At 50.8% G+C, this 13641-nt stretch overlaps 1 protein-coding gene across 2 annotated transcripts in view; it reads left to right on the forward strand.

The window, feature by feature from the left end:
• atn1 (atrophin 1) overlaps positions 1-13400 on the forward strand; it is a 29858-nt gene extending 16458 nt beyond the window's left edge. Inside the window, exons 3-10 of one of the 2 annotated variants that reach the window (XM_084336939.1) lie at positions 1706-1810; positions 3181-3300; positions 3438-6340; positions 6541-6757; positions 7400-8882; positions 11867-12010; positions 12144-12324; positions 13200-13400. In XM_084336939.1, coding sequence (XP_084193065.1) covers positions 1706-1810; positions 3181-3300; positions 3438-6340; positions 6541-6757; positions 7400-8882; positions 11867-12010; positions 12144-12324; positions 13200-13233 — 5187 coding nt within the window. In that variant the 3' untranslated portion in view covers positions 13234-13400. The remainder of the gene's footprint in view (positions 1-1705; positions 1811-3180; positions 3301-3437; positions 6341-6540; positions 6758-7399; positions 8883-11866; positions 12011-12143; positions 12325-13199) is intronic. The other variant, XM_084336940.1, reaches the window with a different exon arrangement.
• The last annotated feature ends 241 nt before the right edge of the window (positions 13401-13641 follow it).

The raw sequence follows: 13641 nt of genomic DNA on the forward strand, positions 1-13641 counted from the left end.
AAAAATCTGTTTTAGATTAGGCTGTAAAAATCTGTTCTATAGGCTATATTTTGTCTAGTTTATTAGACATAAAGCATTTAAAAATACTACATCAATAGCATTAACCATACATTGTCAAGGTTGACAGAATAAAGTCTATATCAACTTATTTCCATCATGGACCTTGGTGTAGTTAGAGGCAGAAATAGGCGGAAATAGGCGGAACGCGATTGGCGCAGAGAGAAACGTCAGTGGCCAATCAGATCGCGGAACTCGAACGCGGAACTGCAACTCCGTTGGTAAAAGACGACACACGGCGGGGACACGTGATGCAAGGCTTCTATCCTCCCTAGAACCGGCCAGTGGGGGGCATATGCGAGCAATGTTCAAGACAGGGGAGGGGAGAATTGGCACAATGGAATTGGGATGGGAGAAAAATAGAAAAAGAGGAGAAAAAGTGTGGAGATTTTTTTTTTTGCGTTTTTCCTCAATATCTCACCTGTGAATTACGCAACACCACCGGTTTTCTGTAACCGGAAACATCTCGACTACATTTTGACATGACTGGTGTTCTACCACCCTGGTGTTCTATGACCCTGGTGTTCTATGACCCTGGCCGCAGAAACCTAACCTGGAATGATGAGCGGTATTGACCTGTTCGTCCGGTTGAGCAGTTTTGCTGTATTTGATTGTTAAACCGCCGCCCGCCGTCAAAATATACCTTTATCCATGAATCTTTTCTTGATTTGGAGCAGCAGAAATAATTGTAATACATTTTGGAACGGTGTGTGTGTCTGCAGAAAAGCGAGATAGAAATAAGCGCCACGCGATTCAGCACGTTTCCTCAAAGGGAAAGGTGTTAAGGCAAGTTCTGCAAAAACCAAATAGGCTGATGTACAAAATATATGTATCACATACGTACAAAATATACATATCACTACAGAAATGCAAGTCTTTTAGTGTTCTCCATTATACCCCTCCGTTTCGAGTCAGCATCTGAAAACATTCCGTTTGGAGGGCCAGTTGGAGAGCTACTGTACATGACCACTACCCCTAGATCCACCAAAGAATCAGGACACCATACCCTACGTAGCCATGTGAAAAATGGAGGGTTAGGGCCAAGTGGTAGGGCCGTATTGGGATTGGGCCTCAGACATGGTCCTCAAAATGAATGGAAGTGAATGAGGAGCCTGACACCTTGGAGGAATAGTGGTGTTGACAGCGGACGACAGGAGCGCTCACTAGCTTACTTGTCAATGGCTTTAGATAGAGGTAAGACTACTGAAGTGAACTATTCTTTAAACTCCCCACTTGTTTTGACCATGTTTCATCCCCCTATCTACCCTTCAATGAACTGCTCTCTTTCTCATGACTCTATTTTCTATTTCTATTTATATTACCCCTGCATTGAACTTTTCCCTGACCATGTTCTTCTTCTTCTTCTTCTTCTTCTTCTTCTTCTTCTTCTTCTTCTTCTTCTTCTTCTTCTTCTTCTTCTTCTTCTTCTTCTTCTTCTTCTTCTTCTTCTTCTTCTTCTTCTTCCACCAGGACACGTTTCCTGTACATGTATCGCGTTTAATGATTAACGTGATTGTAATTCGGACTCTAATCTCCTTGTGCTTTCCCTCTGTTTTTTTCCATGTTCTGTCTCTTTATGTTCCATTTGATACTCTCCCCTACTCTCCCTCTCGCCCCCCACACGCCTCCTCTCCTCCTGGCGCCTCAGATGCCCATGCGCAGTGGGCGAAGGCGGGGGGGCGGCGGCGAGGAGAGAAGGGGTAGACGCCCGCACGCCAGCCCCACCTGCACCGAACGCAACGAGAGGCAAACGGTCAGAATCTACTTTGCCCTTCCTCTTCCCTTGAGCGTGTGTGTTTGACTTGGTTGTGAGAGAGAGAGAGAGAGAGAGAGAGAGAGAGAGAGAGAGAGAGAGAGAGAGAGAGAGAGAGAGAGAGAGAGAGAGAGAGAGAGAGAGAGAGAGAGAGACAAGAATAAGAGGCCATCAGCCATTATGTATCAATCAAAACCCTAATGTGTGTGTGTGCGTGTGTGTGTGCATGCGTATGAGTCATCACTATGACTGCCACAGACATACCCTTTTTTGATCCACTTTTTCTCCCATTTTCTATATTTTCTCCCATCCCAATTTCGTATCATCCAATTCAACCCTCCCCTGTCACGAACGCTGTTTCTTGCCTCCCACAAGCCGGCTGCAATGTGGACTAAGTCATACATAGCACAAGTCCCCTCCGGTACTTGAGGTAACAGCAGTCGCATCTTTTCACCTGCGCAGCTCGATCTCTCAGTGGCGAGGAGTAACGCGTGGGAGGCTCACGCTGCCCCCGACACTTCCTGATTCTACTGCGCAGGCGCACCAACCGACCTGTAGGAGTCGCTGTCCACAACGCCCGATCCCCACCCATCAGTTTCCCACCCCCTAATACGGCCAATGTGTATTAGTACGGACGACCAGCTAAACTGAAAGCAAATGTGGAGCGCTGGGCTCGAACAGGCGAGCCCAGCGTCTCCAGATTTCGTGGCGAGCGCCTTGCCCACTACGCCACGTAGCCGCCCCACTGCCACAGACATACCCTTATAGTGCCAGTGTTGTTTGGTGGTGTGTTATTATTATTATTTTTCTTTTACAGCCTAACACTTTGAAATCTCTTTCTGTGCCCGACGTCGGTTGTTTGTTCTAAAAACAGATCACAATGGATCTTAAAGGAACACTCCACTCAAAAACAATAAAGCAGATTTATCTGCACACATAATCTCACAAATATCCCACCAAAGCTACACCGTCTTGTACAAACCCATTTGGTTTGAGAGTTATTGAGTTGAAAAGATGGAATGTGTGATGTCACATATTCCAGGAAGTATTAAATAATTGCAGTTGAAATTATGAAAATGAAAAAAAATATATCAAGACCTTAGTGAGCGATTAACGGTTCCTGGAAAGGGACAAGCAGACGCCTTGGTTTTCTTTTCTCTCTTTTTCCCCCTCATTTCACGAGCCTTGATAATTCTTGGAATATGTCACATCAAAATGACATCACACGTTCCAACCCTTTAACTCAATAACGCTCAAACCAACTGCATTTATATAAGATCGTTTATAGTTTGGTTATGTCTGAGATTATGAGCAGAATAAATCAGTTAAAAAAAATAAAAAAAAATAAAAGTGCTCTGCGTATTTTTCAGCAGAGAGCCGCCGGTGAGGAACTGACAGCGAATCGCTTCAATCGCAGAGCGCAGGGACATGATTCGTCAGAGAGCGAGGGGGAGGAGCTTGTGTCCCCTCCAAAGAGGCAAAAGGTTCAGGTCAGTGTGGCATTTCATCAATCTGAGGGAAAATATAGTCAGGAAGGCAGTGCCCAAGCTCGTACAATAATATAACATTCTTCACACTACTGTCAAAAGGTACATTTTTCACCTCGTCTTCAAATGATCTTTCTCAGGATTCATCCTCTACTCCAAACCCGCCCACCTCGACTCACTCCACTGACAGCTCGGCTCCTTCCACCGTCCCGCCTCCCACCTCGGTGGCCAGCCAATCCCGGGAGAGTGACAATGAGGACGGCCAATCCCAAGGGAGCAGGAGTTCAGCTGTAGGGAGCCTGGCCAATAGCAGCAGTAGTCTGAGTAGTGGGCGGGACATAGACCAGGACAATCGTTCCTCGTCCCCGAGCCTGTCCGCCTCACCTCTGGGCAGCTTGGACTCTGACTCCGATGGCCCGGACTCACCAAAGCAAGGAGAGCAGGAACGAGAGAAAGGGAAAGAGGGAGGGGGGGGGAAATCAGGGGGAGAGGACAGGAGAGCAGCGAGAGAGGGAAGAGGGGAAGAATCCTGTGGAGACGGAGAAAAGAGGGATGGAGATGGAAGAGTAGAGGACTGTCCCTCTCTCAAGCCACCCACCACCCCCTGCTCCACCTCCAGCCTGGCTCCCCCTCTCCGCGGCGTAGGAGATTCAACAAATGACAGCAATGGTGGGAGGAAGTCCTATTTCTCCCTGGACTCCAAGTTGGTGTGCAAGGTGGAGTACGGTGGACAGACGGGTGTCGACGGTGTGCCTAGTGGCAATCGAACGAACTCCAAAGCCAACACGCAGTGTGTGACCAAGACGGCGATCTCCGGGGGCGACTATCCCCACGGCAACCCCAGCATTCCACACCCTCTCCCCCCACCCCTTCCTCCCCCACCTGCCCTGAAGCCCCTGGAGCTGGGGGGGCCGAACCTGCCCGCCGAGGTTAAGACAGAGAGAGAGAAACTGGATAAGGTTGACAAACTCCTGGACAAGGCTCAGTCTACTCCTCCCTCCCTGGTGCCCCAGGCCGGCTCCCTGTCCCAGCCACAGGCCCAGTCACAGCCCTCCCCCCATTCACACCACTATAGCCCCACCGGCTGGCAGGGTGGCACGGCAACCGGTTGCCAGGGGAGCTGGGGCTACGCCCGTTTCCCTGGCAACCACCACCCGCACCAACCGCAGCACCAGCCCCCAGTGCAGCAGCAGCAACTTCCCTCTGTTTACAACCCTCCGTCCGCTCGCCACTCCTCCTCCCACCCCTCTTACCTCCCCCAGCCTCACCCCCACCCCCACAGGGAGTACCTGCCCAGGTACACTGGCGGGGGAGGGGACAGAGAGAGGGGGGCTGCAGGAGAGAGGGAGAGAGGAGTGAGGGGGGAGTGTGGGGGGAGGGAGATTAGCAGGGAGTTCCCCGCTCCTACAGGCAGCAGCAGCAGCAGCAGCAACAGCAGCAACAGCAGCGGGGGTAATAATAATAATAATAATAACAGCACTTGTGGTGGAATGGGGGGGCCCAATGGCATCCAGGGCAGGGAGTTCGGTGGTCTGTCAGTGGGTCAGAACCGGGAGTTCCAGGGTTCTGGGAGAGACGGGCCCAATATGGGTCCTGGAGGAAGAGACTTTGGTCCAGGTTTCAGAGATAGGGAAAGAGAGAGAGAGAGAGAAAGAGACAGGGACAGGGACAGGGACAGGGATGGAGCAAGGGAGTTCCCTCTGCAAAATCAGAACCAGAATAGAGACTTTGGCCCCAATGGCGCCGGAGGGGGGCATCCCAGAGACAAAGAGGGGAGCAGATGGGGCGAGTTTGCCGCCCAGCAGACGAGAGAGGTGGGAGGCAACAACAACAACACCAACCCCAATAACAACCCCCTCCCCCAGGGAAACCCCTCCAGCTCCACCGGCGGTCTACCTGTCGCCCCGATGCTGAACCGAGACCCACCCGCGTCACCGCAAAATAATAACCCCAGCCACCCCACTCATCCCCCACACCCGCCGCACCCACATCCCCCTCCTAACTCCTCCAGCCGGGACTACCCTCCTTCCATGGAGGCGCGGAGCCCCTCTTCCTCTGGACCGGACCCCTTCCACAGAGAGTACCCCGGAGGGAAAGAGTACACTGCCGGCGCGGCCCCTTCCACTGGCCCCAATCGAGAGTCTTACCTCAGTCCTGCTGGGATGACTCCAAACCTGACGCGAGAGTACTCAGGGCCTGGGGGACCCCAGCACCCCCACCCACCCCACCCTCACTACCAGGCAGGGCCCAGGGACAGAGATAGAGAGAGGGACTCCAGCCTGCGAGAGCCTGCTCTCTACCAGAGCCGCGGAGGCCCCAGTCAACCCCCCGCCCTCTCTCCTTCCTCTTCCTCCACCCATCATGGACACCCTCCAAACGCTCCGTATCCTCCCCCCCCGCCTCCCCTGCCCCCTCCTCAGACCTCCCATGCCCCGCCGCCTCCAGCAGGTATGGGATCCAATCATGTACGACCTCCACAATACCAGTCCTCCAATCAGACTCCTCCGACACCCCTTTCGCCGTTGCCCAGCCCGTCTGCCAATCAGATGGGTGGCTTCTCCTCTTTCCCCCCCGGCTCCTCCTCTGGTCCCAACATGCCACTTCCTGGCTCGGGTGCGTCGTCCACCTGTTCACCTGGTTGTCGGCCATCCCCCTTCCACAGCACTTTGAACAGCCACCCTCCTTTCAGTGGACCTTACCACTCCAACGGGAACAGTGGCAACATGGCCAACAGCAATAGCAACAGTAGCGTACCTAATAGCAATACCAACTCTCAATCCCACTCGCCTCAAAATGTTTCCAAGGGGCCCCCGCCTCTTAGTAACGCCAGCAACAACAATGGCACCTCAGCCCCTGCCACCAATTCGTCACTGCCCGGCGATGGGCATAGTGATTCGTCCACGGGCCCACTTCCCCCGCCTGTCATCAAGGAAGAACCAATGGAGGAGAGAGAGGAGAACGAGAGCCCGCCTCCGGTGTTGAGAAGCCCTTCCCCTGAGCCTAAGCCAGTGGACATTCCGATCCACGCCAGCCAATCAGCACGGTGAGAAGGGATTGACCCCCATCATCATTGAGTCTGTCAGTGTGTCAGTTTGCACATTCTCTCCTCGTGAAAAGATGTTTAATTAGCAGCAATGATAATCATTATGATGATGGTATTGCTGATTGCTAACGATTATAATTATTTGCTGTTCTATTGTATGTGTGTGTGTGCGCATGTGTGCATGTGGTGTTTATCTCCAGGTTTCACAGGGTCCTCGACCGTGGCAGCAGTAACTCCTGCGCCCGCAGCGATGTCCTCTTCGTCCCCCTGGACGGCTCCAAGTTGTGGAAGAAGAGGAACGAGATGATCGAGAGGGCCCGCAGAGAGGTGGAGCAGAGGGCCAGGGACTTGAGAGAGAAAGAGAGGGAGCGAGAGAGGGAAAGGGAGAGGGAGAGGGAACTGGAGAGACATCTACAGGTGAGGATATCCTAGGGTTCTCCTTGTGTGGCGCCACCATGTCATAGATTCAGGTGATTCTTTTTTGATTTTGATCCACTTTTTCTCCCATTTTTCTATATTTTCTCCCATCCCAATTTCGTATCATCCAATTCAACCCTCCCCTGTCACGAACGCTGTTTCTTGCCTCCCACAAGCCGGCTGCAATGTGGACTAAGTCATACATAGCACAAGTCCCCTCCGGTACTTGAGGTAACAGCAGTCGCATCTTTTCACCTGCGCAGCTCGATCTCTCAGTGTCGAGGAGTAACGCGTGGGAGGCTCACGCTGCCCCCGACACTTCCTGATTCTACTGCGCAGGCGCACCAACCGACTTGTAGGAGTCGCTTGTTCACAACGTTCGATCCCCACCCTTCAGTTTTCCCTCCCCGTAATACGGCCAATGTGTATTACTGCGGACGACCAGCTAAACTGAAAACAATGTGGAGAGCTGGATTCGAACACGCGAATCCTAGCGTCTCCACACTGGTGGCGAGTGCCTTGCCCACTACACCACCTAGCCGCCCAGATTCAGGTGATTCTTATTGCGTCAGAGGAAGAGATCGCGTCGAGACAGATTTGATGAACGTTCTTCTCCTCCTCTGTCTCCCCTGTTTTCTGCAGCAGCAGAAAGATGTGAACAACAGCGCTGCTGGAGGGGGCCGCCAGGGTTCCTCACTCTTCTTCCCGTCGTCCTCCTCTATCCTACTCGACCCTTCCTCTTCCTCGGGCAACCCTGTCTCTCATCCCCCTCATCAACATCATTCACACCCGCATGCTCACATCCACCCCTCCCACCTCCACCCCTCCCTCGCCCACTCCATCCCCCACTCCCTCCTCATCCCCTCCATGGGTGGGGCCTCGGCGGTGCTCGGAGGCCACCAAGGGGCCCTGGGACTCGGTCCATATCTGGGCCCCGACACCCCGGCCTTGAGAACCCTAAGCGAGTACGCTCGGCCCCACGCCATGTCTCCCCTCGGGGCGGCAAGTCGCGCCCAGGCGCACCACCCGCACATCCATCATCACGGCCACCCCCATGTCCACCCCTCCTTCTTCCTCCCCCAGTTCCAGAACCACGCTATGGGTCACCCACATCACCTGCCCACAGACGCTGCCACGGCAGCGGCCATCTTGGGCTTCCTGTACGGCGGTGGCCTCGAAGGGGGCCCGGGCATGGGGGGCCACGGTGGAATGGGGGGGGGTCTGGGCCACGGGGGTATGGCGGGCGCAGGCTTAGGAGGGATGGGGTTTAATCATGCAATGGCAGCCCACCGCGACCGCATGAAGCCTGGGTTTGAGTTTAAGAGTGAAGAGAGGGTGTACCCACCGGGCGCCATGGCTGACCCCACGGCTCTCGCCCTCGCTCACTCCCACTCGCATGCCCATGCTCATGCACACGCCCACGCACATGCGCACTCCCTACTCCTGGGGGGTGGTGGAGGGGGAGCTAATGAGGTTTCAATCTATGGGACCCCCCCTCCGTCAGCTCCCCCGGGCCCAGTTCATCTCCAGAATCCCACCCTGGTCCCCGTAACTCGACCCCCCAACCCTCCTGCCCTCTCCAACCCTCCCCCTTCCTCTGTCCCCCCCGCCTCACTCCCCTCCCACCCTGCATCTCTACCCACGGCTGCCCCTCCGCCCGCAGCCGGCCCCACCGCTGCGACTCCTCCGGCTCCACCGTCCTCCAACCCTGTGACATCCCTACATCACCCGGTGCCCAATGCTTCCTTTCCGAGCAACTTGCCCTCTCATCCGCCCCCTGCCCCGGCCACGCCCTCCGAGACCTACCCTACTCCCACCCGATCGCCCGCCTCTAGCGAGAGAGACAGAAGCGGCGAGAGGGAGAGGGAGAGAGACAGAGTGGCATTGCCGACCGCCGGGGAGAGAGAGCGAGAGAGAGAGAGGGAGCGGGAACGAGGAGGAAGTGCTGGTGGTGGGGGCGGAGGAGGAGGAGGAGGAGGAGGAGGAGGAGGTGGAAGTGGAGGAGGATCGGGAGGAGGAAGTGGAGGAGAGAATCTGGGGCGTCTCCAAATGTTAAACGTGACGCCTCACCATCACCAGCACTCACACATCCACTCACACCTGCATCTGCATCAGCAAGACACAGGTACCCCCCGCAGCTAGCTCTCCTACTCACTCACAGTACACAGAACACAAGTCAACATGCACCTGCCATAACCTTCCCCTCAACTAAAGAAATACTTAATTGACTAATAGTCATGAGCCGCAACGAAGAAATGTGATAGCACTTCCTCAATGTCGCAAAGAAGGTTATTATGCTCCACTTGAGGTGGTTTTTGCTTTTGTCGATAACGAGTTCATGCATTGAATAGGCAATGGAAAGGCATTTGTGGAATAAATAATAAAATAAAGACGTCGCAGATAAAATCTCACATTGACTGATCAGCTGTTTGGTCCGATCCCATTGCACAACAATTCTAAAGTGATGCTAAATGATGCAGCGAAAGGCTGTCTGTAAAATCTCTCCACCATAACCTCCCCAGACAGAACTGTCCAATGTGCTGCGGTCCCATGTAGGGGGTAGACTGGGAGCTATTGAAACATCACATGGGTTTAAATGTAACATCTGTCTGGAGCAACCACATTCACCACAGGGATATGATATATTAGGGATATCCCATACCTCACAACATAATACCTTTATGTAATAATAACTCCACTGGCCACTGTTTCAATTGCACCCAGTCACCCCTATGAGACACCCATTGTCTTCATCTTGTTTTGGAAATCAAGAAATATGGCCTAATATGATCTGACACTAAAGAACACGCCCAACAGCGTTCAATTCTAGACAGCCAAGCTTTGTTTTTTTTTTGTATTTTCTTCCTGACGTTGCTACATTCCATGTTCAGGTAGAACGTTTATTTGCCTCAACCCCAACTGATGGAAAGACATCTAATTCGCATTCTATTTTTTTGCAACATTTCAAAAGTTCACTTATAATTCACCTGACAATTGGATAGTAACATAGCTGTAGACTTTGTTGACTAATAGGGCGGGATATCCATTCTGGCGCACGTCATAGATCCTTATTTATAATAAGATACTTGTGCCCAAATGATAGCGAGCGAGATTGAAAGTGTTACCTGATGGTAGCGCAGGAGGAAAGGTCACCAAAATCAAGAGGGTTCTTCCTCCAGAGTTAATGAATGTCCACAACAAATTTGAAAGGATTCCAACGAAAACCACCTGAGTTATCAAGTTCACATGAACAATCTGCCGTTTCTGGTGTATAATTAGTGACACCGGTCATTGTTAGGATCGTCAGACGCCGACGCGCAGGGCAGAGCAGCCAGTGTCCTTTCTGATTGGACCGTTCGTACCAGCCGTGCCGCAGAGTTACCCAGGCCAACGTTTCGGTGTCTGGTCTATTTTCTCTGTGAGCCGCGAGCGCCTCCACATGTGATTGGAGCAGAGGAGAGGCTTCTGGTGTGAAAAGCCAGGCTCCTGCTCGCTCCAGAACTGACATGTTCTTGTGCTTCGGCCTCCTGTGTGTCCCTGGCCTTAGTTTGATGCATTAGAGTTAGACAACTGGTGTGTAACCTTTTAAAAATGGAGATACCATGATACACTGGGAATGGGCCTTCTTATCCATGATCTGGTCCAGTTCAGTGGCAGTTTCAGCTTGGTGTGGTACCGGTACGGCGGTACAGCCAATCACAGCCTTTCTTACAAACATTTAACAAAATAAGAAGACATGGGCTGGCTAATGGAAGGTAGTAGCTGTTTCCGAATTCCTTTTGTATGTACATACTGTTGAAGCTTACTGTTCAGTGTATGTGCTAAATACTACATACAACGAACATACTTGGAGGACTTGCACACTCGGGCCAGAATGGTTGTTCGTAATACCAGAAAAAGAAACAAATTCACTCACAGCTGTTTCTACTTGCTAGCTGTGCAGTCAGGAGGTGTATACTGTCAGTTCTGCCAAACAACACACAAATGACGCTTCAGTGATGAGCTTGTTGGTTTTTTTTTATGTTTGTTTGGGAATTTCTTCGCTGACCTGGAACCGGAGATAACACTGTAAACGACCCGCCTCAAAGAACTGGGATTTAAATGATCATGTAGCAACCATCCATTCAAAATCTTTACATTTAGTCATTTAGCTGAACGCTTTTATCCAAAGCGATTTACAAGTTCTGTTTGACAAGTCAGCAGGGAGGGCACAACTCTTTACTTAAAATGTTTGCTCTTTTACTATTCATACAAATCTCTTTCGCCTACAGTATTTGCATACTAGCAGCCAAGCTGTAGCTCATCATAGTTTTCACTAAAAAGTTGTTTATGAACGCATTCCTCACCTTAACCCTAATCTAGACCATTCCACTATCTACAAATAAAAAATACATGTAAAAAATTAAATAAAGAAATAATTTTTTTTTAAAAACATCCTTCTAGGCAATGGGATCTAGACACTACAGCAGGCACGTGCACACATAGAGGCCAAGGGGCACGTGCACACATAGAGGCCAAGGGGTGCCTGAGCACCTGCCTTTTTGAGCATCATCAAAAAAGTGCCAATATTCAATATTTGATCACCAAAACCCCCCAAAAAGCATAAAAAGGGGGCCCCCCGCCCGAAAAGGGCCCTTAAAAATCGTGCTAATTATCGGTTAATATATACACACAAGTGTAGTGCCATTTTCAGCCCTGGAGCACCTGCCCCTCTAAAGTCCTGTGCACGTCCCTGCACTACAGTGCCATAATGGAAACACCACCCAAGGTGCTTTCTGATGCTACCTTTTAAAAATATTTTTAATTGCCAGTATCTTCTATATTTGTCAGATTGCGTTTAGGACAAAATGCTAATGGATGCCTTTAATCTACTGCTTACCAGAGATATGTTTATCACCTTTCAGGAAGAAAAACGACTTATCAACAAAGTCGTGGTAAACTAAGACCAAACTGACCAATGAATTGACTAAGCAGAGACTATGGAAACAATTTAGTATAAATACGATAGCATACTGACACCAAGGTCCACCTCTTCAGTTTAAACAAATATCGGTGCTGTGACTCCTATTAAATATCTCCTGTATTTCCTCTTACATCATTGGCCCCCAGCGGCGGGCGGGGTTCACCCCCTGATGGACCCATTGGCGTCGGGGTCTCCTCTGGCGCGCCTCCCCTACCCCGGGGCCACACTAGGCACTCCCATCCTGGCACACCCCCTCACTGACAGCGAGGTGCTCCGCCAACAGCTCTTCGGTGAGGAGAAGGCTCCTCCTCCATGTACTCCTTCAATTTACTCTACACATATTCAATAATGATGAAAGTTTTTAATTAAGACAACGATTACTGACCTCCTCTTCCTCCGCCCCCTCTCCCTCCTCTCCAACAGGTGCTCCTTTCCGTGACCTGCCCCAGCCCTCCTCTCTAACTGCTCCTATGTCAGCCGCTCACCAGCTCCAGGCCATGCAGCAGGCCCAGAGCGCAGAGCTGCAGATCCAGAGACTAGCCTTGGAGCAGCAGTGGATCCATCACCATCACCACCACTCCCTCACCCAGGATGAGTACTACAGGTAGAGGACAGCTGCTGTGTGTGTGTGTGGGCACATTTAGGTGATAAATCAGGAAAAAAAATTAGCATACACACCATGAAATCAGCACATTTATGTGATAAACCAGGAAAAAAAATTTGCATACACACCATGAAATCAGCACATTTATGTGATAAATCAGGAACAAAAATGTACATACACACCATGAAATCAGCACATTTATGTGATAAATCAGGAACAACTTTGAGCATACACACCATGAAATCAGCACATTTATGTTGTTAAATCAGGAACAAATTTGAGCATACACACTACAAAATCAGCACATTTATGTTGTTAAATCAGGAACAAATTTGAGCATACACACTACAAAATCAGCACATTTATGTGATAAATCAAGAACAACTTTGAGCATACACACCACAAAATCAGCACATTTATGTGATAAATCAAGAACAACTTTGAGCATACACACCACAAAATCAGCACATTTATGTGATAAATCAAGAACAACTTTGAGCATACACACCACAAAATCAGCACATTTATGTGATAAATCAAGAACAACTTTGAGCATACACACCACAAAATCAGCACATTTATGTGATAAATCAAGAACAACTTTGGAGACCAAACGAGGTTATGGTTAGGGATGATTATAGAATGAATGTAAATCTATTTAATGTCCCCATATTTCAAATAAACACAGCTGGGTGTGTGCACACACACACGTGCATATGTCTGCGCGGCCCGTTTCAATCATTGAAACATCCTTTTTCATAGTGCGTCTCATAATATTAACTGAATTTACATGAACCCACAAACCTTATTATATTTGACCCGCCTGACCATATCACTACAATCTCTTCTTTTTTTATTCCCCTTTGCCGTTTTAGTCACTTGAAGAAAGAGAGCGACAAGACCCTGTGAAGGACGAGAGAGGGGGGACCACAGAGAAGAGCGACAAGACCCTGTGAAGGACGAGAGAGGGGGGACCACAGAGAAGAGCGACAAGACCCTGTGAAGGACGAGAGAGGGGGGACCACAGAGAAGAGCGACAAGACCCTGTGAGGGACGAGAGAGGGGGGACCACAGAGAAGAGCGACAAGACCCTGTGAGGGACGAGAGAGGGGGGACCACAGAGAAGAGCGACAAGACCCTGTGAGGGACGAGAGAGGGGGGACCACAGAGAAGAGCGACAAGACCCTGTGAGGGACGAGAGAGGGGGGACCGCAGAGAAGAGCGACAAGACCCTGTGAAGGACGAGAGAGGGGGGACCACAGAGAAGAGCGACAAGACCCTGTGAAGGACGAGAGAGGGGGGACCACAGAGAAGAGC

Source organism: Notolepis coatsorum, assembly GCF_963971535.1.
Source record: "Notolepis coatsorum genome assembly, chromosome: 19".
Taxonomy (NCBI): Eukaryota; Metazoa; Chordata; class Actinopteri; order Aulopiformes; family Paralepididae; genus Notolepis; species Notolepis coatsorum.